We start from the raw sequence: 25,424 nt of genomic DNA, 5'->3' as shown, positions 1-25,424 counted from the left end.
AACATTTTCTTTTTAAAAAGATAACGTCAAGGATCTACCAGCATGTGAGGGGATCTTTTTATTGCATAAATTGGTCAAATAAGTAGAGCAGAATTTGATGCCATCTCTTTTTTATTAAACAAGAGAAATGCTGAATTTCTGGAATGCTTGCATTTATTGTAAGCTAATAACAACTATCATAAAAAGGCATGTATATTTAATCGAAATAGATAAATGTTGCATTTCTGAATACATGAAATCACATTATATGATGGATGGAAGAATTATTGAACATAACAGGAGCCAGCACCAGTTGGAGCACTTCGAGCGTAGAAGTTTTCAACTGGAGCGGCTTGAACTCCACGCCTATTCAAGAGGCATCTGAAGTAGTGTAGCCGAGGTAGCGCAGTTTCATTACTACTTTTTCCAGAAGTTGACTCCTTTCTGCTCCACAGGCGCTCTACATAGAAAACAAAATGACCTTCAGTCTCAAGCTTAAGAGCAGCAAGAAAGATATAACCAATTTGGATCTCCAATCTCATTTGCGCTCATATGCTAACAACTTAAACATTTGCTGTAGTGATAATCTACTTTTCACTACATATATTATACCTGCAGCTGCTGCAGCTCGAGGCCATATTGTTTGCTGAACATTTGATGGATCAGCAGTCTCAGCCCACATGCATACTTCTCCTCCAAGGACAAGCTTTTGCTTGGAAGAATCATCTATTCCTTCAAGTGGGTCAGCATTATATGTAGCATCCCAAGGGACATCTAGATGGTCAAGATACCAAACACCTTGATTGCTGAAAATACATCTGAAACCTTGATCAACAGCCTTTGGACAAACCCCTCCGCCCAACCTATGCAAAATTTGGAAGATGAGAAAGTGCTTAAAACAACTATATCTTCACTTGATACTATTAAAAACCTACACAGAGGACGAAAATCACCAGTTATGCACTACAGTCTTTGGATTGAGCTTCGTTGGGAAGGTGTTGAAGGTTTCTTCCCTGAGGTAAGAAAACTTAAGTCTGTCACATTAACTTTTACAGTATTGAGAAACTGCTGTTTCATAACTTTAACCTTGTCAAGATCATAGAGAATACAAGGAAACAGCAATCTGCAAACTTCCCATGCAGACCAATGCAAAGGGAAACGGCCAACAGTAAAATGACGATAAAAAACTTGATATAATCTTAGACATACCAGTTGACCGGGGTCCAATTTTTGGAAATTGCTATTTCTTGTGCTTTGAGAACAAAATATTGGTAGGCGTCTTTGGCAGTCATGTTCTGTTGCTTAAGCCTATATATAAAAAAAAAAAAAAAAAAAAAAGAGCAGTACACATATCAAACAGAAATCCTGCAAGGTAAAATTATTTGAGACATGAAACATGCCAACAAAAATATTTCTTCCACTGGCTCAGGCCTTCAGGTTTACTAAAAGTTCGAAACAGAACTCTTAGATAGTATGAGATCTGACTTCAGTGGCCATACTTCCTTTACTAATTTCCAAAGATACCATTAACGTAATAACTACTTTATAGAGTGGAGTGATCCAATCATAGCTTAGTTCCTATGCTACCTCAATCAGTTGAAATCTTAGACCTGACTACTAAGTAAAATTAGTCACAGATAGATGATGGGGAAAACAGAAGCCCACATTATGTGCTTCGGGAAAGTTATCCAGAAGATGGGTATACCATGTCAAGAATTGAAGATGTGTCAAATACTAAAAATCTACATTTAGAGGCTGGCAAAAACTTAGATGCTTTGTGTTTCCTTTTACTTTGTAAGATTAATTGAAATTGAAATTGATAATATAGCATTTGAAAGATGATAAATATAACCAAATGAAGTGAATACCATTTCTTTACATGTGGAGTAACTTCCCAGCAAGCTGTAAAATATTGGAACAGCATAAGATAATTTTGTCAATTAAATAACTGCAGAATCTTAGCTTGAAATAAAAACTAGAATTCAAACTGACTTGTATTAACTTCATCACCACCCAAGTGGAAAAGCTCGAAGGGGAAAATCTTTCTCAAATCTACATAATAGAAGTTAAAATTTCATAACTATATGTAAGGTAAATATAAAATTTTCCATAGAAACTATAAACAGAGTTATAAAATAAATCCCAAGCAGATATGACATTCATGATTTGCAGACAATCCTACTCCTACCTATATACATCAATTAGTGGACATTTAGCTAATATGCTCCTGACAAAGTCCCTGAGCATAATCATGTGCAAGTGCTAAATACATATCCCTTGTTTTCTTATGTGAGAAGGAGAGAAAGTTCTTGACATCCTATATGACAACTAATCCACTATAAGCACATAATAAATAAATAAAACAATTAGAAAACATCTTTGTCCAAGAACAACAAAATGTTTTCACAAACTTTACCTGTCAGAATGCCAGAAAGCACGTCGAAAGTAAAATTCTTTGAAACATCAAGAGGCTCTGTGCAGGAAGAGGAAGGCCAGAGATCAGGATATCCAGTGCCCCTGAGAGGATTAAGAACAGGTTTGCATTCCATGAATTAGCGGTTTTCAGAAGATGATGCAAAAGAATGATTTTCTAAATAAGGATGAAATTTCAGATGAACTCTGAACTTTTTGCTGTTCTAATTTTATGTTTCCTGAAAGTGCATGATGCACAGAAAAAAATTGCCAAAAAAAAAAAAACAATTTTGTTCACTTTGACCTAGTGGTGAATGAGAAAGAATTTTTTTCGTATAGACGTTACTAGATAGTGGTCTGCAGTGAGTACACTCACCTTCTCTCACTTCATTTTCTATTTCCTCTTATCATAAAAAAACCACTGCAAGTTTTGGTAGTGGGAAGTTAACCAAGACTACAATATGGTACGCATAAAAAGGACAGTACTTTGCATATAAAGAAATAAGATTTACAGCCAAGTACTGAAGAAACCAGAGGGCAGTAAAGCTTTATTTTTTCAAATATCATACTTACTAATGCATCAATCCTGGCTCAGAGAAAATAGCTAGAAGCCTATAGAGACAAAATGTTTGAAATTGGAAACTTTTCCTCATACTGAAACTTTCTGAGCAACAATAATATGTTCAACACATTAGCTTACGACAACAGTTGATATTAAGGAGGCTTTACCATGATTGTGCATGACCAGGGACATCTACTTCTGCCATAACATTGATGCCTGTTACAAAAAATGTGAAAGGATTAAGTAAAATACACACAATCTTGTGAAGGTGACAAAAAAGAATGTCTTACGCCCAGGCTAAGAAACAAATGGAAAAAGTAAAGTGTACAAGTTATTTTCTTGCCCATAAAAGGAATCAAGATTATACGCACCTCTAGTCTTCGCAAAGCTTCACGTTAACATGTTGAAATGTGGAAAGAAACACAATATTAGTCTATGTAAGAGTAAGGGAGCATACAGTCTATATCAGATACTAAGATGCTCAGATAAAACAAAAAGATGTATCTAGATCACCATTATTTTAGAAGGCTGTGAATAAAGTATAGTAGTTGAAAATACACCATTTTTTTTCCCTTATAAGCAGTATTTTATAGCGGTTGTCAATCAACTAATAGGAGAACTGTTATCAGTGTCCTTATCACTTTTAAATAAGTTCAGATCAGGTTCTTTATCCACTATACGACTATGTATCACATTACTTTGTATTTTTTCAACAGATAAAATACAATGATTAGAAAATAATCTTCAACTCTTCAAAGCAAATATTAGAAAGTGAACAAACAAGTCTGTTTGAGCAATTAAAGTTCTTAAGCTAAGGAGGGTTGAATAATATACAGAAATCTTACTTGACAATTTCATATGCATCTTCAATGGTGTATCTCTCCCACTGTGAATATGCACCTTTCCACAATTTGGGATATGTAGGTACTTCTAGAGGAAATGACTCTCTATCAATGACGTGCCAATGAAGAACATTCTACTTAATGTAATTCTCAATATCAGTATTACATAAAAAAGAGGAGAAAAGGAAAAAAGAAAGAAACACATCCAGGTCAACGTGCTTAGATGGATTTTAGTATGGAAACAAAGCTGGGTGAAAGATCTTACAAGTTTAGCATATGACATCGATTCAATTACTTGCTTAATTACATCAATTGGTAAATAGTGCCTTGATGTATCTGCAGAAGTTTCAATAAGATGGCCACTAAGATACATTATAGGACAAACTAGTCAATGAGCTTCACAGAAAATTCAATTCTTTCATATGAAAATTTGTAGCTTACCAAGCAAAAGCCCTCGATATGCAAACCTTGGTTTGTCTCGTATGTTCCATGGTGACTTATGTACTTGCATGGATTTAGTTTCATAGTTAAAAGTACACAATTGGCTGAAAGTCTAGCACATAGTAGAAGAGAAGAATCAATGAGGTTTCACAATACATAACAATAATAAGCAAAATGAGAGATTTGGTATTATAAATCGACATGCCTATTTAGTAATGCAATGTAATAGCCACACATACCTCTAACCCCCGCAACGCACCATACACTGTGTTTGCCTGCAAACAAAAAGCAAACACAAATCAACATCACAGCATAACCATAACATATTGTTATGAAATTAGTCTAAATGCAAGTCCAGATTAATTAAACCTGATCTAAAATTAAACTGTACTAGTCAGAGCCAGAGGTAGTCCCACAGAATTGCAAGATACAATGGAGACCTTTACTCTTATCTATATTATCTTCAATCAAACCGAACAGAAAATTGCCATCTTGATTCACATTGTGGATCATTCTACAAAAAACCTGAGCCTTTAAGGCAACAAAATTAACCCTTTAATCTTCACATCAGCAACAAACTATGCATCTGCCTCTAAAATTTTCATCAAACACCAAAGAAGTCAAAAACTAAAACACTCATATAAAGAAAAGCTGCTAGCTTGATACACGTTGCTAATTCATTCTACAAAAAGCTCAAGCCTTCAAGACAACAAAACTAACACTTTAATCTTCAAATCAGCAACAAATTACTATAATAAACACCAACTGACCTCAATAGTGGCCTCCCCAACAATAGCTTTCCCATCTTCCTTCAACACAAACAGAGTATAGCTCTCATCCACACCAAGATTAAGCTGCAAAAAGCAAAAACCACAGACAAACCCAGTATCAAAATCTCAAAATCATTTCCATAAATGGATAAACCAATCCCAATTCCACCAAAAACCCAACTCACATCTTCGCTCTCCGACTGCACCACAACTCTGACTTTACTAATATCATAGCTCTCTCCCTTGGCCTTCATTCTATCAATCCCAGTAACCCCATTACTGTTCTTGAATATAATCGCCTTGTACCGATCAAACCCCTCCTTCAAAATGACGGACTTGCCCCCGTTCCCGCCGACGACGAGCGACAGCGCCGGGTCGACGGTGAGCGTGTGGTTGCCGGAAGAAAACTCCGCCGGCAACGGCCATAAATACGTGATGGGCCCTTTGACTTTGGCCTGAGAAAAACAGAGCGCGGTCGAGAAAACGAATAGGAACAAGACAAAGGAAGTCGCCATGGATGGTCTGGGGCAGATGGGGATTGTTGGGTTTGAATGTTTGATTAGTAAGAGCTCTTATAGTGGGTGGAACATTTGGAAGATGATGATGAGTAGAGACAAACACAGTGGTGTGGTCTCTGATGCTGATCGCAAAGTGGGGTTGTTTTGCTCGGTAAGTAATTAAAATGCATGGGGTGAGAAATAGAGAGAGAAATCCCCGGAATTTATTGTTACTCTGATGCTGTTTTTACGGCGAGAAAGGCAAAGCTAATGTTTTACGCTGAAGGTTGTGACAGTTGGTACTTTCGATAGGCTATAGCCATCTTTGGACCAACCGCCAAGACAAGGGGTAAATGACGGGATGTCTTAAATTTGATGGAAAAGTACGTTGGAATCTTTAGTTTGTTTTGGCGTGGTGTGTAGAGATTTTGAAGTGCATGGTTGAAATGGGAATCTGTCTTTCTTGCATTGTTGTTGAGGGTGAGAATGGAGGTAGCTCCGGCGTTCTGAGACTTGTTTTTGGCTTGGGATATAAGAGCAACTCCAACAGATTCCCTATATTTTGATTTTAGAGAAAAATAAGCCTCTTTTGCTCCAACAGATTCTCTATAACCATCTCTATTTTAGGGAAAGTGAGGAGAGAGAAAACCAAATTCCCTATATTTACAGCAAACTCCAGAATTTAAGGAAGAATTATGGAGATTTTAGAGATTGCTGCAAAATAGGGAATCTGTTGGAGTTAGAGAAGAAAAAATAGCTAAAGCTTTGACTTTTGGTTCCCTATAATACAAAAATTATAGGGAAGCTGTTGGAGTTGCTCTAATTGGCTATTATATTCAAGAACAGTAATGGAATTTTATGGTTTGGTACTTCAATAGGGAATCGTCGGGATCGAACCTTCAATATTAGTGAAGTGACTGTTGGGGTGCATTTTCAACAAGGAAGAGGTGAGCTAGGTTTTATTAAAAGTTTCATAGTGTAGGATCGGGGATGATTGTGGTTTCTAATTTTGAGAATATATATGTTTTGGTTGTCAATTTGTAGCTTTAACTCAGTGTAGACAAACAACACATCTAGAATAATTATTGGAAAGTGACCATCGCATATGAGAGAGAGCGTCAAAAAGTGAGATATATATGTCAAAAAAGAAATTTAAAAAAAAATAACATTTGACACTTTACCTAAATAAAATAAATAAATTGAACTTACTATATCAAATTAATGTATCAAAATGGAATTATAAAATGAGAGAGTAGTCTTTTTTGCATGTTGCGAGGGAGCCAAACGTCTTGTATTTTATTGGAAAAATTATAGTTGAGTTGTGAAGGGGCAGATTCTTGCACATCAGGAAGGGGTGAGCAAAGCGTAAAGTAATATGTAAAAGAAAAATCTAATTACAAACAGTTTCGATCTAGAAACAAACAATTTGCAACTATTGTTTGCAGTGTAAGTTAAAATGATTAGATTGGATCATTAAAATAGAACTCATGTGTCTTGCATCTGTTGTATAAAATTGTTTTTTCTATTATAATCTTGTATAAAATTGTTGTTTGATTCGTGAAGTATGTATCCAGGCATATGGGGGATTTGGTTAGGTAATCTTGTATAAAAGAAATATGAACATTTCCAACACCATAAAAGAAATATGAATGTTTCCAACACCATAAAATGAACATAAGCATGTAATGGATTTTTTTCAGTTTGGTACTTTGACGTAGTAGGGGATCGTTGGAGTGGAGCTATCATTATCATTATAGTAAAGTGAGAGTTATAGTGCATTTTTGACAAGGAAGAGGTGAGAGAGATTTTATTAACGGTTACATAGAGTGTCGGAGATAATCTTAGTTTTATAGCTTTATGGAAAATTTCACAATGTGTTAACGTATGACATGTATAAAATTGCCTTAAAAGTTGTAAAATGAGTCATCAAAATAGTAATATTAGTCCTTAAAGTGGTAACATGAGTCTTTAAAGTGGTAAATTTACTTAGTTACCACATGAGTCCTCAAAATAGTAATATTAATCATCAAAGTAGTAACATAAGTCTTTAAAGTGATAAATTTTCTTAGTTTACCATACGAGTCCTCAAAATAGTAATATTAGTATTCAAAGTGGTAACATGAGTCATTAAAGTGGTAAAAATAGTTAATGTATGAGAAATGTTAACATACCATAGCTTTATAGCTTCAATTTTTTTTTTTAGAAGAAAGAAATGAATTGCATTAAAACGCAATTTAGATAGTTACATCAGTTCTAAGTACATGTGATAGCCATTGTGATGCATCCGCAACCCAAACTCGAAATGCAGGAAACAAAAGCGCGTTTACATTTTTGTGGGCAAAATGTACAAAAAACTGAAGTGAAGAAATGAGACATAGTTTTCACCTCCTCTATTAACATGCTTTCAACAGACCAATCTAATTTCTCTTTAGCCAAATTCTTGACTACAGCAAGAGCATCAAATTCAAGAATCAATTAAGCAGATTGGAACCCGGATTGAGAGAGCACCTGCAATCCCAAAGCTGCAGCATATATTTCAGTTGTCTTTGCATTAAACCTGCCAGGCATCCCTTTTGAAGCTGCTAACAACATAGGAAAATTCTACAATGTGTTAACGTATGACATGCATACATACAATTGCCTTAAAAGTGGTAAAATGAGTCATCAAAATAGTAATATTAGTTCTCAAAGTAGTAACATAAGTCCTTAAAGTGGTAAATTTTCTTAGTTACCACATGAGTCTTCAAAATAGTAATATTAGTCCTCAAAGTGGTAACATGAGTCCTTAAAGTGGTAAATTTTCTTAATTTACCATATGAGTCATGAAAATAGTAATATTAGTCCTCAAAGTGATAACATGAGTCCTTACAGGAGTAAAAATAGTTGATGTATGAGAAATATTAACATACCATAGCTTTACCCAATAACATATCACCCCTTTCATTATGCAGGATAATTCCCAAGCCTCTGACTCCATTCGTATCATCCAAAGCACCATCAAAATTTAACTTAACGAAAGGGAGCTGTGGGCTAACCCATTTATTAGTAAAACCAACAGGTCTAGGAGGTAAGGAATTAATGAGTCTGATGTACCTTCAGAAATTCAGCATAAGAAGTCTGAACTTGAGAAAAAAAAATATAATCAGGGCTTACAAATTTGCGTTGATGGAATTCTTCATTTCTTGCTTGCCAAATACGACAACAAATTAGCACCACCAAAACCAAACCTGCAGCAGACAAGATGGAGGCAGCAAAACAGAACAATTCCTTGAAAGAACCAAATTTCCAATTTCCAACTGCAGCTTTGAAGGGGGATAAACACTAAACCGCTTTTGCTTTAGGACACAACCAAAGTGCATGGATTGATGTTTCAACTTCAATCTTGCATCAAGTTATAAGCCGTCTAAATAAGGAAGAATTACAAGGGAGAATATTTTCTAAGACTCTCCAAATGAAAACTCTTGCTGCATTTGGGATCTTGAGACTCCACACACATTTCCAGATTGTAGCATCTTGAGAAACTGACCCTCCCACACCACCATTATCTCTGTCATGAATATCTTGTATCAATCTATAACCACTTTTCACATAAAACAGACCACTTTTAGAATAGTGCCAACAAAGACAATCAGCCATTGGAAATGTTGAAGAACAATTGGAAAGCGACCATCGGGGGTTGGAGGGGCATCAAAAAGTAAGATATTGTTCCAGTAAACCCTAATTTGTGTTTGACCCAAACTCTAGGTTACTTGACTTAGTAGTAATAGGGTTAAATTAGAATGATCTAGATTCCTATTCAATGTACGATTAGTTTCCTTATATGATTGAGATTCTATACATTGTAATCCTCTATATAAAGAGGCCCCTATTATTAATAAGAATACACAGCGATTTCCTCTCAATTTCAGTTTCTCTACAACACGTTATCAGCACAAAACCCTAACCCTAAAACAAATAGCCAAACTCTGATTCAAGAAGCTAACAACCTTGAATCGAATACAAAACCTTGAAGCCTTTTTTTGCCTCCACCTCACACATTGAAGAACTCGATTCCAGGAATCCAGAACTGGCGGCGGCACCCCAAGAACCGGCCGGAAACCTACCAAACCGGCCACCGGAAGCTCCATACATCTCGCAGCAAATATTACACCAGTTCACCATCTTCCGGATCTCCAATTTCCACCAAATTTTGATAGCAGAAGCCCATTGATATGAGGTTTCTAGAACCGGAAGAAAAAGTTCAAAAACCGGCCTAAAAATATGTGAACTGGCCACCTGAACACCTATGTCTTGAACCGGCAGAAAAGAAGAAGAGAAGAAAAGAAAGGAAAAAAAAAAGGGAAAGGAAAAGAAGCCCAAGACCAAGCCCAAGGTAGAGGCCCACTGCCACGTCAGCACATGGACCCAATGCCACGTCAACACTGCCACGTCATCACTACACGTCAGCAGTAGGACCCACTGCCATGTCAGCAGAAGGACCCATTGCCACGCCATCCCTCCGGTCAACGACGTTTCCGGCGACTTTTATTGCCACTTTTCCGGTCAAATTTCCCGGCGACCTATTTCGTGGTATTTTTTACTAAACGTTCCCTTTTTTTTAGAGTTTTTGAATTTAATTTCTCTTCTTTTTCGGGGACTTGCAATCTCCCTTCTTTTACCCCCCTTTCTTTATCATAGGGGAGACCAAATTAAGCCGAACTGTGGGGGTTCGTGCTCACTCCAAGCTTGGAGCTTTAGAGTTCTCCAAACTTAGAGTTTGTTGAGATAAAACGATCAACCGCAAACATCATTGTTTCTATCCAATCCAACCCCTCTTGGAATCGAATTTCTTGGAAGCGACTACGCTCAGAAATTTTATTTGTTTTCGTGGTAGCCTTTTTCGCTCCGAAACTGACCCTAATTTCTTGTTCTCTAACAGGATGAGTAACCTGAACAAATTAGACTTTGCTCCATTGGAAACAACTGGCTCTGAATATCACAGGTGGGTTCGTGATATCCGCCAGCATCTCAAGGCCGATGGAATCTTTGATACGATTCTCGAGCCTAGCCAGGATGTGCTAACTGTTGAGCAAGCTCAAGCTTTGGAAGCAAATAGAGCAGCCTTAGAGGCAAATAAGGCGAAAGCCATCATCCTAATGACTCGTCATATGGATGATTCGCTCCAGTACGAGTGTATGAATGAAGAAGACCCCAGAAGGCTGTGGGTCTCACTCGAAGATAGATTTGGCAATGTCCGTGACTCCCTACTTCCTGACCTAGAAGTGAGATGGCATAGCCTCCGCTTCTGTGATCTCAAGTCAGTTCTTGACTACAACTCGAAAGCACTTCGCATTAAATCCTTAATGGAATTCTGTGGTAAAGAGATCACAAATGCGATGTTGATTGAGAAGTCTCTCTCTACTTTCCCCGTCTCTGCATTGATGGTTGCTAAGAACTATCGAATTGATGTTACTGCAAGACGAATCACGAGGTTTCATGAGCTCATTGGAGTTATGAATGTGGCTTAAAAGCATGACAACATCCTTGTGAATAACTATAATTCGAGATCCGTGGGACCATAGCATATTCTGGAATCCAATTATAGTCGCACCCCAAAGAGAGGGCACCAAGAGGGAAACCCTAATCTTAGGAATACATTTGGACGTTATGGTCCATATAATCGCTCTACTTGGGAAGGTAATTGCCAAAATAGGCGAACGCGGAACCAAAGTGGTAAAAGTGGAAAGAGAGAGGGAGGCAACGCCTCTGGCCATGTTGGTGGCTCCACCAACACTAAGAGCCATCTAAATGACGCTTTCAAAGCACCTCAATCAATGGAGTTTTAGCAAAGAGATGTATGTTCTTAATGTGGAGTGTCTGATTATTGGGCACACATTTGTAGAGCTCGTGAAGAAATTGTCACCTCCTAAAAAGCATATTGTGAAGGAAGAGAAGCTCACTATATGGAACAAGAAGATCAAGAAGATGATCTAGAGTGAAGGGTTAAAGACTACAAATCTGGCTGGGATTAATAGATCGCCAATTCTGTTTAAGTCTTTATTTTTCCAAGAGATGTAATAGGCAATTACCATATATTTTTGTAGTAAATGCCAATGGTTTGGCTTTTCTTCAAAGTAAGCTCACTCAAAGTAAGTGTGATGTCTAGGAAGGTTCTGAGATTAGTGGTACTTAAACGAGCCTTGCTCCACCGACATCTCTCTACTCACCTGGTCACATTTATTTTGGAATTACCGAAAGAAGTTAGACGACTACCATTGTTTTGCATTAGCTATCATTTTGGATTACATTTTGTTTAGTCAAAGAGACAATGAAGTAACTCCGTTGGCTTATGAATAAAATTTCGAGTTCTTTATGACTCCATTTTGATTCTGAGCATATGACTTTTGTGACTACGATGGTTGGGCCATCAGTATTAATTCAAGGACATGGAATAGCCCAAGTTCCACTTGCCAAATGACACCTTAATTACTGTCACAGAAACTCTCTATGCTTCAAATGTGAATCACACCTATGAATAGCCGACGGATTCCATGCGAAAACTCATGTAGAGAACGGAAATGAGTTCCTTTGCAATACCTCTAATGATTGTGAATAAAGACACATCTTAGAGAAGTTTATGTGTCTCTCTAGTGGACTTTATGTCACTATTCGAGCTATTAAATCCAATAAAGTTATGAGAGAAGATCTCTTGGATTTAGACATATATTGGTTTTGTCATGACAGGATAGGTCATCCTAGTCATGATATGATGATCCATCTACTAAAGACTTCACATGGACATCATTTCTTTCGAGCGAAACGAAGCATAAATCAAAAGTTGATTTTTGGATTAAGTGTGACCGACGCAGCTGCCTAGGGCACCGCCTCAGTCCACCATGAGCCTAGGGCTGGCGCAGTCCCTATCCATAACTCCATGGATAGCGTCCATCATGGTGATGGCGCCCCAGGTGATGCTGCAATCACCAACTTGATTCAAATAGCGTTTTAGACGCTCAGGCCTAACCAAAATACCCATTGGTTGCTTCTAAAGCCTCTTGCTCGTTTTACAAAGCCCATTCCTTAGGGAAATTAGGACTAAGACCGTCCTATGCAAAGGAAATGAATATACTCATTCTGTTCTTACATAGAATCCATGGGGATTCTGTGGATTGATTCAACCAACTTGCGGACGCTTAAATATTTCATGATGTTGGTTGACACGCAAACACGCTGGTCACGCGTTGTGCCATTGTCCACTATAAATGCTGCTTATGCTACACTCCTAGCACATGTCATATGACAACAGACTCACTCCCCAGATCACCCTATTCAGTCAATTGGGTTTGACTATGCTAGAGAGTTTACAACGAAAGACTTTCGATGGATATTGCAATAGGACTGATGTTGGACATCATATTTCCATGTACACACCCAAATGGTCTTATGGAAACGACTATGATGATAGTCCGGACTTTGGTAATGAAAACTAATCTCCTTATATCCTTTTGGGGTGATGCAATATCGCATGCAGCTATGCTAATTCGTCTACGACCCACCGCCACTCAATGTACCTCTGCGTTACAGCTAGTGACTGGGTACAAGTATCGTACTTACGCATATTTGAGTGAGCCATTTATACTGCCACAACGCTCTATGATGGGTCCTTACAGACGAATGGGCAACTATGTAAGAATGAGACTCCAACAATCGTCTGCCACTTAATGCCCTTGCAAGGCGATCTCATTACCGCTAGATTTGCTGGTTGTCAATTTGATGAGACAGTCTTTCCGTCATTAGGGGGAGATAAGAACACGGATGTTCAGCAAGAACGATAGGAATTGTCATGGCCTGTCCCCACTATGTCTCATCTCGATCCCTGTTAAAGTGACGAGATCACACAAATATGTTGCAAACAAGCCTGCAAGGAAGAACGTCCCTACGAGAGGACGTAGTTCCACCCTACACGGATGTAGGCATGGCGCCAACGCCAAAGAGAGTAGCACTCTGGCGTTACAGGCCATGGCCCCAGCTAGGATGCGTGGGAGGCCCGTAGGTTCGAAGGACATTTTGGCACATTCCAATCCTTTGATCATCAAGACTTAAAATCCATCTCATGAGAATCTTCCGGGTTAGGGTTATCGTTGGGGGACGCCTCAACGTCAGAACCTATTTCTGAGAATATAGAGCTCTATGAAACTTACACTAGTGTACATGAGACGTGGGATAGAAACTCCATCATAATTGATGATGTAGTTACGCATTTCGTTGCACATGAGTTTGTTGAGTCAAATGATATTGAACCACGCTCCGTTGATGAATGAATGCCAACGTAGAGAAATTTGGCCTAAATGGAAATATGCGATCCAGGTTCAGATGGATTCTCTATCGAAGAGAAAAGTTTTCGAGCTAGTGATGCCAACACCTCCTAACATAAAACTTATTGACTAATGAGTCTTCTTTAGAAAGCGTAGTGAGAAAAAGATATGGTAATCTCGCTTTATGGCGCAAGGCTTCTCATAAAACGCCCTGAAATCAACTACGATGAGATATATTTTCTCGTAACGGATGTCATTGCACTCCACTACCCTGTCAGTTTGGTAGTTTTCGAATAACTGAACATGCAGCTTACAAATGTGGTCACTACGTATCTCTATAGGGATCTAGATACGGAATATACATGAAGGTTCATGGTGAACTTCATTTACCCAAGTCAAGTGGTTCTAGCCCACGGAGCGCTTTTACAAAGAGGTTAAAACGCTTGCTAAAATGACTACTTGATTGGGAAGGGATATGCCCACGCGTTTCCATAATAAGTTTCAGATTCCATCGCGGTTCATGTTGGACATGATCTTCATTAGAAGCCTTTAAAGAGTTAAGGGAAACCGCTGAACACTTGAAATCCGATTTTGAGATGAAGGATTATGGGAGAACTCGATTATGTCTCAATTTGGAACTTGAGCATTGTGTCGATAGATGCTTAGGCATTTTGACAAGATCAAAGCTTCAAGCACCCCCATGATCGTCCGTAGTCTTGATTCTGAAAATTATCCTCTTTGTCTGAAGGATGATGACGAAGATGTGCTAGAAACAGAAGTGCCTTACTTGAGTATAATAGGTACATTATTGTACTTAGCTCAATGCATAGGACCAGACATCTCATTTGCAGTAAACTTGTTAGCTAAGGTATAACTCTGCGCCAACGCGACACCTTTTTGATTGGTGTAAAAGATATCTTTCAGTACTTGAGATGTACAATTGATATGGGCCTGTTCTATCCATACAGAGAGAAGATGGATTCGGACCCATCACACACCAGAAACGCCGCCAACGCTAGCCTGCTTTCTCTATCCTCATCCCAAAACGATATAAGTTTTTTGGAAGGTTTTGCTGATGCTGGATACCTCTCTGACCCACACAAAGGTCGCTCCCAAACTGGTTAAGTGTTCACCATGAGAAAAGACCGTGATATCTTGGAGGTCTATAAAACAGACCGTAGTCGCTATATCTTCGAACCATGCAGAGATTATTGCTCTTCATGAAGTGGTTCGTGAATGTTTATGGATTGGATCCATAATCACACATGTTCGAACAATTGTGGTTTGAAGTCTACCACAAGATGAACCTACGAGCATTTAGGATAATGTTGTTCGTTTTGAACAAATGAAGCAAGGCTACATCAAAAGCGACAACACCAAGCATAATCAGCAACAACAGACTCTCCTCAAATACCAAAGTGAACTAGGTTCGATCTGAGGATAATGTGGCAGACTTGTTTACTAAGTCATTGCCCAAATCCACGTTCGAGAAACATGTGGCAAGAATTGGCTTGCGGAAATTATCTGAACTCCCATGATCGTAGTCATCAGGGGAAGATGTCTACATGTTCACCTCGAAATGTGAAGAGTGTGTTGTGCTCTTTTTTCCCTTCGACCGAGGTTATTTTTGTCTCACTGGGTTTTTGTTACTCTGCAAGGTTTTTAACGAGGCAACGAGAGAAGCACCGCGTTTGGGCAACACAAGAGGGAGTGATCAAGTAAACCCTTATTTGTGTTTAGCCCAAACTCTAGGTTACTTGACCTAGTGGTAATAGGGTTAAATTAGAAGGATCTAGATTCTTATTCAATGTACGATTACTTTCCTTGTATGATTGAGATTCTATACATTGTTCTATATAAAGAGGCCCCTATTATTAATGAGAATACACAGCGATTTCCTCTCAATTTCAGTTTCTCTGCAACAAATATAAAATTATGAATTAAATACTTGTTACTCCTCAAACTTTTGCCTGAAAAACAGTTTAGTCCCTCGCCTTTCAAATTAAACTGGATAGTCCTTATTCTCTCTAATTCTCACACAATATGGTCCAAAACAGGTCTAAAATGACTATTCTACCCCCAAGATCTTTTTTTTTTTTTTTAATTTCTCTCTATTTTTTGTTCTCTTTTTATTTTTTATTATTTTCTAGCTGGTTCTCTCTCTCTCTCTCTCTCTCTCTCTCTCTCTCTCTCTCTCTCTCTCTCTCTCTCCAAGCTCGTATCCGACCTCGAGTTTATCCACTCAATCCATCTCTCCAAGCTTGTATCCGACCTCGAGTTTATCCACTCGATCCACCGCACTCACTACCACTCTGCAACGCTTGGTGGGCCCCCTCCACCCCTCATGGAAGCTCCGCCGCCACAATTCCATCTCCACCTCCATCGTCGTCCCCACTAAGCTCAGCCACCTCTCCTCCTCCTCATCCTCCACCACTCCCACAAATAAGCCACCTCACTATCATCATCCAACATATTACGAATAATCAGAAACACCCAGATCAGATCGAGCAATAACAACACACAACCCAGATCAGAAACACCCAGAAACACCCAAGTCGTTGACGTATTGATCAAGATCAAGATGGAAGGAGAAGAACGGGTCTCTAGGTTTGAGATTCGAATATGAAAAGGATATGTTGAAGACCCGCCGAATTCGATCCATCAATTCACGAGGTCCACCGCCACGAACCTCAACCAGGAACCCGAACCCGGGTCCTCCATGCTCTGGAGCCCCAAGAACACACCGGCGTCTCCGACAACCTCATCGTCCGGCGAGATGATAAAAGCCAGCCCGCCGCCGATCGAGGAGGAGTTCAAATTGCTGACGGAGAATGTGGAGAAGCTAGCCGGAAACGGAGTGGAGGGTTGCTTGAAGCGGACGGGCTTCTAGTACAGCACTCTGCCGGCGCCGGAGTTGCATTCTGATAAAGGAAGACGAAGACCCATTTAGTGGTGGGTTCTGGAGAGTTGAAGAAGAAGATGAAGATGAGAATGTAAGAGATTGAGAGTAGTGAAGAGGACAAGATTGATCTGTGGAGAGGGAGAGAGAGAAAAGCAGAAAAAATAAATAAAAAAATAGAGAGAAATAAAAAAAAAAAGAGAAAAAAATATAAAAAAAGGATCTTGGGGGTAGAATAGTCATTTTAGTCCTGTTTTGGACATGTGTGAGAATTAGAGAGAATAAAGACTATCCAGTTTAATTTGAAAGACGAGAGACTAAACTATTTTTCAGGCAAAAGTTTGAGGAGTAACAAGTATTTAATCCTAAAATTATATATTGGCTTTTGATGGTATTTAAATTAAAAGTTTCTGAAATTATTCTATATATACACTGTATTGAAACACGTAAATGGTTTATAAAAATGAGACTCGTCCTTTTTGCGTGTTGCTGAAATGCGAAGGAATTAAATGTCTTATATTTTTTTAGAAAAACTATAGTGAATTATGAAGAGGCAAATTCTTGCACATCATGAAGAGATTTTATCAAAATTAATAAAGGAGAAAGGGGATAGGCATAACGTAAAGTAAGATTTACAGTTTCTAAAAATGAACAATTTGCAACTATTGTTTTCAGTGGAAGTTGAAGAAATGATTAGATTGGACCTTAAAATAGAACTCGTATCTCTTGCATGAAATTATTTGTTTCGATTACAATCTTGTATAAAATTGTTGTTTAATTCGTTGAGTATCACTGATTCACTGGCCCCGTAGTGTAAGTTGAAATGGATTAGATTGGATCATATATTGGAATAGAACTCACGTCTCTTGCATCTCTTAAATAGAATTGTCGTTTATTTCGTCGAGTATCATTGCCACAAAAGTTTTATGATAGAAAAATATCACGGGTTGGAAAACCTTCAATAATTTATTCGTCTGCATAAGAGAAATATGAACATTTCCAACACCATAAAATGAACGTTGGTGTTTTTGTAAAAAGAACTCATTATTCGTCAAGCTTTGTGGCCACCATGATGTCTCTTATCCCGTGTATATTCGATTTGTCTCCAATATCTTACTTGTGTCAATGACTCAATGTCACCTTCTCTTCTCACTGACTTAGAATTTTTGGGTTGCTAGCACGTAGATGAGAAAGCGAACAGAGTGAGCATCTGAGTCTCACTCGAACTGTGATGAGAGAGGTTGCCGGAGTTTGAAGTTATTAAAAAAAAAAAAATCCAAATCAATGCATCCGTTGAGAAATTTGAGAGAAAATAAGAAAAATTGAAATAAAGATCGTTCAATTAATCACTGAGGTCTCAATAGAATTGACGCTAAATACTGTTCATTGATGTTTAGTGAACTGTGTCATAATGTTTCTGCCCTTCCAGTTTTACGAGATTTAATGATTTATAACGTTGTCCCATGCTATTGGTTGTACCTCCTTGGCGAAGTCGTCTTCTTCTTTTGTTTTTCATTCTCCAATTTTCACATCATCCATGCATATGCATGCCGCTTGCTTGAGCCCCATCGCAAAGAACACCACCGATCATAGTAAAATCGGCTCCAATTTCTTATCTTCCATTAGAAATCAAACTCTCTTCTCACGATTTCGCATATGGGTGTTTTTGGTTTTTTGCTTTTGATAGCTTCTTTGCATTGCGGTCTTGGTTACTAGTGATTTTGATTTGTTGGTTTCAGGTATTTGAGAATGTTTCTGCTTAAAATTTTGAAATTGGATTGTAAAATTGTATTATGAAAAATGGGGTAGCAGTGGATTTTGGTTTTGAGTGGGATCAAATTTCAGATGGGTTTTGAAAAATGGGGTAGCTTCTGGGTTTTTCTGAATTTGTATTCTTTTGTTGCTGACATTGCTTCTGAATTTTGGGTTTTACAGATAGAACTTAGGAGGTTCTTCCCCACCGTTTTCCTAGAGAATCCCATTTGACATAGAAACTCTGCTTAGTACTGTTTACTACTGAATGAAGTTTTTGTATTTGTTTGAAATTCTGAATTGAATGGTCTAGCAGCCTAGCTTATGGCCCAGGGTTCCATTTCCATAAAAGTTGATACAGACGCTACGTCTCATCCAAGAAAGAAAACGATGAGTACACGTTACTACAACTCATGAAGCCACACGCTCAACCTAGCTTCCCACAAGCACACCACATGCCCTCACACTCCGCCAATGCCACAAGTTCAACAATGAAAAAACTACCATGTAAATACATGCAAGTACATAACAATTTTCGTTTTTGCAAATCCTTTCGTATAAATTGTCATGCAAAATTTCATATCTTAAATAATTAACATGTTCCCAATTCGTCACTTTGTGCATGTGTGACATGACATATTATGAAGTGATGTGGTTGATTTAGAACACCAGAGTATATTAAAAAGATGCGATGCGGTAACATAAATAAATAACTCATAGGCCAACACAAATTATAATTTTAACTATCTCAGAGTGATATCTAGCTTATGATGACTCTCTCTCCTCTAGTGCAAAAGAGGAGTTTCGTCGTCTATCCTAATAGTCAAACAAGATAACTTTTATTATCGAATCAAATACTTCAAAATATTGTAAAATATAAAATAATCCCGTCTAAAATAATTCATTCAAACACATTCTGCATGTATTCGAAAAACATGATCAAACTCTGTATCCGAAAAATATGTTCGAATCTTCCTTTCACACACAAAAAAAAAAAGATCGAATCTTTAAATTTTGAACAAGTATATCCAAATTTTATTGAAAAGTATTATTTCCGTATTTCGCAAGTAACTAGTGTTCATCGTGGGTCAAAGGTGTTCCATAATTGGGGCCAAAAGTGGGCCCATAAATCTCATATAGTTAGATATCCTCATTCCCCAATCCACCACGCACAGCCCACCAACCTCTACTAAACAAAAACAAAAAACCCTACCAACTTTGACTGCGCGCACACTTCACTCCATCTCACCCACACGACAAAAATCCAACGGCTTAAAATCCAAATGCTCCGGTGCACCTCATCCACACCCGATAACCCGACCCAGAATCCCCAGTCCAAACCCGGGACCACCACATTCATTACCACACTCAGAATCCGTGGCCCTCATGTCTCGTGATCCTTCTCCGTTCAACTCGGACTCCTGTCCCTTTCTCCGCATCACACCATCTCGTCCGTACACGTGGCACCACATGGCGATCAGTTTCCGTTTTCGTAGTTATTACACTGGCTCGGATCCTCTATTTTTATTTTCTCTCCTACCCTGCCTAAACTTTTCACTAGATTTAGACACATGACTAATATAACATCTAATGATCCAAATCTTCCTGAATTACTAATTTTGCAATAACCCCTTTCTAAATTTTTGTCTACTCTATCTCTCTCTCTTCTTTCCTTCTCCTCCTCTCCGGTTCTTTAATTCTTTTCTTGAAGAACTCTCTCTTCTTGTCAGCTCCCTTTATGTTCTTCTTTACCATACATAATTTACATATCATAATTTGGCCCCGACCCTGACCCCAGTCATCTCAAATAAATATTGATTAGTTGCTGTTTGTATTTGTGATGAAGAAGAAACCCACTAAACCTTCCTCACTTGGCCAAACGCTGGAAAAAATTCAAACTTTCTCAATATTTGCGCAAAATAATCAAATAGGAACAAGACCCAGATCAAGTACCAAACACTCGAAGAAGAGAGAACGTTTGGGTCCCCAATTCACCAAAGCTCACCCACTAAACCTTAAGGAAAAAACACACTAAACCCTCCTCAATTTCCCGGCGACACCCAATTCACCAAAGGGGATGGGGACTTCATCGTAAAGGCCAGAGGTTGTTAAAGGTGAGAGCTTTCACCTTTGGCCGGTCGGAAAACTGGTTTTGGTGTTCTGTGTGTCGTCGGAAAATTGAAAGATTGAAACTTTGTGGTGTTTTTATTTATTTATGGAGTTGCCCAGTTATCTAGTATGTCAACCATTGCTAGTTGGTGCATGTTTGAATACATAGGATTAGTGGGAGTTCCCGTTATTATTCAGGATATTCTCTCGTTACTAATTGTTTGGGGTTTAGGCTTTATGTCCCCCCTGTGTATTCAGCAGTTTCATTAATGAAGACTTAAGGGCAGCTGCACCATCCCTTATTTCAAAAAAAAAAAAAAAATTGGACTGCAAAGAAAAATAAAAAACATCAAATAAGAAGAACAAAGAAAAATAATTGCAAGAGTGATATAAAATCAGGAAGGGAACAATTGAAGGTTAGCTCTGCTAAGATCACGATTTTAGAGGAAGATGATGAAAGGGCCAGCCTGGGTTTGAACTAGATGAAGAAGACAAAGGAGCGCTGTACTTGGTCGTGAAATGAGAAATGAGCAAAGGATTAAAAAATTAAAATAAAAGTATAGTGGCGAGAAATTGATACCGTCCGCTAGATGTAATTATATACACTTGTCACTCTGTTGTTTAAAGCTTAGGCAGGTTAAGCAGGTAAGAAGCTTAGCAGAGGATCCTCTCCCTACGACACACTTAAAATCTCCGACTACTTGTGAAAGCCCTCAGATTCTCTCCAAATTTCCAGTACGGGACCCCGGTGCTAATCGCCGCCGCACAATCCTCGGGGCCTCCTCTCTTTCTCTGTCCTGGAAATGGCGTCATCGGTGACCTCCGACCACGAAGAGGAGCAGTCGCTGTTGCGAGATTCCGGCAATGTCGACGGCTCCTGGCGGTTGAACTTCGAGAGCTTCCAGGTGTCCTCGGAGCACAAGGAGAAGCCACCGCGGGCGGCCTTCCATGACTGTCTTGGAGTTAAAGGTAATTTCGCCACCCTTCATCGTTTAAACTAGTTCTTATGTATATATATTTTTGTTCGTGATCTTTGGCTTTTTCCATTTGTATGGTTAGAAATGGCAATATTATGTTCAGTGTTTTGGTCTATGGGAATTTTGCCTCTTTTGTGCTTATTAAACAAGTCAAATTGATTTGTGCGGTGTGGATTTTCCTTTTTAAATTTTTTTTTTTTTTGATTCCAATGGTGGTTTGAGCTTTCAATTTGCTCTGTAAAGAAGCACTTTTCAAAGCTTAAAGTAGAGGTGGATTGGAAATGCTTAGTGGGAGTGTGCTGGAGTGGAAGGCTTTCCAGTTCAATGGTTCTTAATGTGCGTTTTGTGATACTAATGGAGAGGGATTATATTCATATATTCCACCCTTGGGGTCCTTATATTTCAGTCTGAGAAATTATAAAATTTCGTGGCGGGGAGTAGGAGAACTTATGTGAAGGGTTAAAGAGGCAAAGAGGAAATAGACACTAAGAGTTCCAAGTGTTTTTATTGTCGATGTAGAGCTGCAATATTAACTGTTCTGCTTAATGGATTCAGGCCCGGAGGATAATGTGGCAGAGTATTATCAACAGCAGGTAGAAATGCTTGAGGGCTTTAACGAAATGGATGCCTTAGCGGAGCGGGGTTTTATTCCTGGAATGTCAAAGGTTTGATATTGCATCACGTTCTATCTATCTATAAACAAGATGAGTATAGTCGGTATACTTTTTAACTGATTGTAGAAATATTTGATTGCAGGAAGAGCGGGACAGTTTGGCTAAAAGTGAGACCTTCGCCATCAGAATATCAAATGTTGCAAACATGGCTCTTTTTGCAGCTAAAGTTTATGCGTCTTACAGAAGTGGTTCATTAGCCATTATTGCATCCACACTGGACTCATTGCTTGATCTTTTGTCTGGCTTCATCCTGTGGTTTACTGCATTCTCCATGCAAACCCCGAACCCTTATCAGTATCCAATTGGGAAGAGACGTATGCAGCCGTTGGTATGTGTCTGTAAAATTATTCTTCATTGCAATAGAATCACAGTTCTGCGTCACGTCTGATGTTGATGCATGCAACTGGAATCCGCTTTAAGCTCGTTTCTATTTTATAGGTTTGAGTTATGTTGCACATGCAAACTTTTGTATTCTTGCTAATCTTCATAGATGTAGTGATAACATGTTACTCATACATGATACCATAGGTGTAATCAGTAGTCAAACATGCAGGGCTGCTAGGCTTAGTCTTGCAACTTGGATAATCTTGTGGCTATCTAATCTCATCCTGAACTGTTGACATGTTCAGATTGGATGAAACTTCACATTTCTCTTTAGGAAGTGATATATCTTTGCCCTTTTTAAATTTCCCTACTTGTTCATATAATGTGTAACTAGAGGAAACTTATAATTATTTTTTCTAGACTTCCTTTTAAAATGCTTCCTCTTGCAAGATGTTCAATACTGCTTTCAATGTATGTGCATGTCTTATATGCAATCTTTATATCCAACTTCATATGCTTACTGCTTGACCATGTTTAGTGTGGTTATTTCCTATATCAATTTCTTATTGGCATATCTTGATCGTTTACTATTTTTGACTAGAATATACTATGATTTTTTTCCTTTTCATTTTCTTTTCTTTTTCCTTGTCCGCATGATAAAGGAGAAATCTGTTCCAGCTTATCTGGTCTGCAAGGGTTGCCGTTTGGTATTTGTTAGGATGAATTTAATAGTGTGTCTGGAGGATTAGTACATATTTTTTACGAGCGTGTATAATTATATTTAAGACTTGCAAACCAACTCGCGCATCTCTCTAAGCTGATCCCTTAAGTTCATCTGGGCATTTGCCAAATGAAACAGCTTATGGTTTGTGTTAGGGTTGTGAGGCTGAGCAAGCCCTCTTGCTTAGCATTGAACTGAGTCAAGAAGTATTTTGTTTGAATCATTTCATTGCCTGTCTTCTGATTCTTTTTTGAGTTATTGTATTTGTCTTAATGATACTTCTGAAACTTAAAAAAAAATGCAGGGAATCCTAGTTTTTGCTTCTGTTATGGCAACACTGGGACTGCAGATCATCTTAGAGTCTATGCGCACCCTGATTTCAGATGTAAGTTATTATGACCTGATATTGTAAGCATCTAAAATGTTTGGGCTTTTATTACAAAATATGGCTTCTTGTTTTTTTTTATTTTTATTATTATTTTTTTTCTGAAGTAGAACACTCATATCATGTTGCTTTCCATATTTATATGTCTGACCAGGAGGATGTGTTCAGCTTGACCAAAGATCAAGAGCGATGGGTTGTGGGTATTATGCTCAGTGTCACTTTGGTGAAATTGCTTCTGATGCTTTATTGCCGCACTTTCACCAACGAAATTGTTAAAGCCTATGCCCAAGATCATTTCTTTGATGTTATCACCAACATCATTGGTCTGGTTGCTGTGCTCCTTGCTAATTACTTTGATGATTGGATGGACCCTGTTGGAGCTATAATTGTAAGTGGTTTTCCTTTCAATCCTGGCCCTCACTCTTTGTTCATCCAAATCAAATAATTTAAAGACTCAGAACTCATAAGCCTATAAGGGCGTAGAGTCTTGCTCCTTAATGAAAAGGGATGGTGTTATATAGGTTTTACGCAGTGGCGAATCTTACGTAGAAATTGAGTGATAGAACATCAGATATTATATAAAAGCTTGCTATACAACTGAGGTCACCTGTTGCTATGGCATACTCTGCTTAAAATGAACTTGCAGTTCTTGAGTTCCCTCTATGGGGTTCATGATCCTGATCAAGAGATTGATTATGTGAATATAATGATCACTACCGTTCCCATCTGACTGTAAGCCTGGCCTTTTGTGATTGCTGTATCCATTGTTTGAACGCATTATTCTTGGTCTTTTTGGTAGTAATACTTGCATGTAACTCTTGGATTTTCTGCAGCTGGCTTTGTACACCATTCGCACCTGGTCAATGACTGTCTTGGAAAATGTGAATTCCCTAGTTGGAAAATCAGCTGCTCCAGAATACCTACAAAAACTGACATACCTTTGCTGGAACCATCACAAGGCGATACGCCATATCGACACAGTCCGTGCATACACCTTTGGCTCACACTACTTTGTCGAGGTTGACATTGTCCTGCCAGCAACCATGCCCTTACAAGAGGCTCATGACATAGGGGAAGCGCTGCAGGAGAAGCTGGAGCTGCTGCCTGAAATCGAGCGTGCCTTTGTCCATCTAGACTATGAATTCAGTCACAAGCCCGAGCATGCACAATCACACTCTTAGAAAGATGGAATGTATATCATCATTCTGATTGATCGATCATTCTGTGTATCAACTTGAATGCTAAAGTTGATTCTGAATGGTAGGCAATATCAAAACTGGAAATGTACATGTATATATTTTGTTGTCGAGGACAGGTTGGATTCTGGTAACACTGGCTAACTAAGATGCCGATGAATGCTGGTCCGTGCACCTTGTAGCAAGACATAGCTATTAATTTAAATGATTACAACATCTTTTTACCACGCATAGTTGACCTCTCTCATTCTACTGTTTCTTATATGTTTTTATCACATGGACACATGGTCATGACTCATGACTCTCATACCAAACAAAGGGTTAGTACAAAAGCATCTTCTCTTTTGGTTTCTTATTGCAATGATATTATACCTTAGACGCTTAAACACGATCATGTTATTCAATACGCACATGTTCGTGGAAAGGTCTCGGATGGGTTGGACATATCTCTAAAAATATAATTTATAGATTACGTGCCACGGCGGCGGCCGGATATGATTCTCTTTTGCTACACAGATACATGACTCTCAGTAATTCTTTTTTACTACTCACCCCAACGCACATGCTGACGAGTTTGATTCATCCACGTG

General features: G+C 38.5%; 2 protein-coding genes across 2 annotated transcripts; one reads left to right on the top strand and one right to left on the bottom strand.

Annotated features, from left to right (window-relative positions):
• Positions 1 to 83: 83 nt before the first annotated feature.
• LOC112182610 (beta-hexosaminidase 1) lies at positions 84 to 5,658 on the bottom strand. The gene is made up of 15 exons (XM_024321113.2): positions 5,192 to 5,658; positions 5,007 to 5,090; positions 4,476 to 4,511; positions 4,237 to 4,348; positions 4,061 to 4,131; positions 3,799 to 3,929; positions 3,325 to 3,341; positions 3,121 to 3,169; positions 2,396 to 2,496; positions 1,972 to 2,031; positions 1,848 to 1,881; positions 1,189 to 1,287; positions 933 to 992; positions 592 to 842; positions 84 to 439 (listed from the first exon to the last, which is right to left on the bottom strand). The coding sequence occupies exons 1-15, from the start codon at positions 5,519 to 5,521 to the stop codon at positions 264 to 266; spliced, it is 1,611 nt and encodes a 536-aa protein (XP_024176881.1). The 5' UTR covers positions 5,522 to 5,658; the 3' UTR covers positions 84 to 263.
• A 15,302-nt stretch (positions 5,659 to 20,960) lies between these two features.
• Positions 20,961 to 25,065, top strand: LOC112182606 (metal tolerance protein 11). Its single transcript, XM_024321109.2, has 6 exons — positions 20,961 to 21,526; positions 22,090 to 22,199; positions 22,291 to 22,536; positions 23,558 to 23,638; positions 23,793 to 24,026; positions 24,472 to 25,065. Exons 1-6 carry the CDS (start codon positions 21,361 to 21,363, stop codon positions 24,817 to 24,819), a joined length of 1,185 nt encoding a protein of 394 aa, XP_024176877.1. The 5' UTR covers positions 20,961 to 21,360; the 3' UTR covers positions 24,820 to 25,065.
• The last annotated feature ends 359 nt before the right edge of the window (positions 25,066 to 25,424 follow it).

The sequence above is a fragment of the Rosa chinensis genome, chromosome 1, assembly GCF_002994745.2.
Source record: "Rosa chinensis cultivar Old Blush chromosome 1, RchiOBHm-V2, whole genome shotgun sequence".
NCBI classification, from domain to species: Eukaryota; Viridiplantae; Streptophyta; class Magnoliopsida; order Rosales; family Rosaceae; genus Rosa; species Rosa chinensis.
This window is presented reverse-complemented; position numbering and strand designations above follow the sequence as displayed.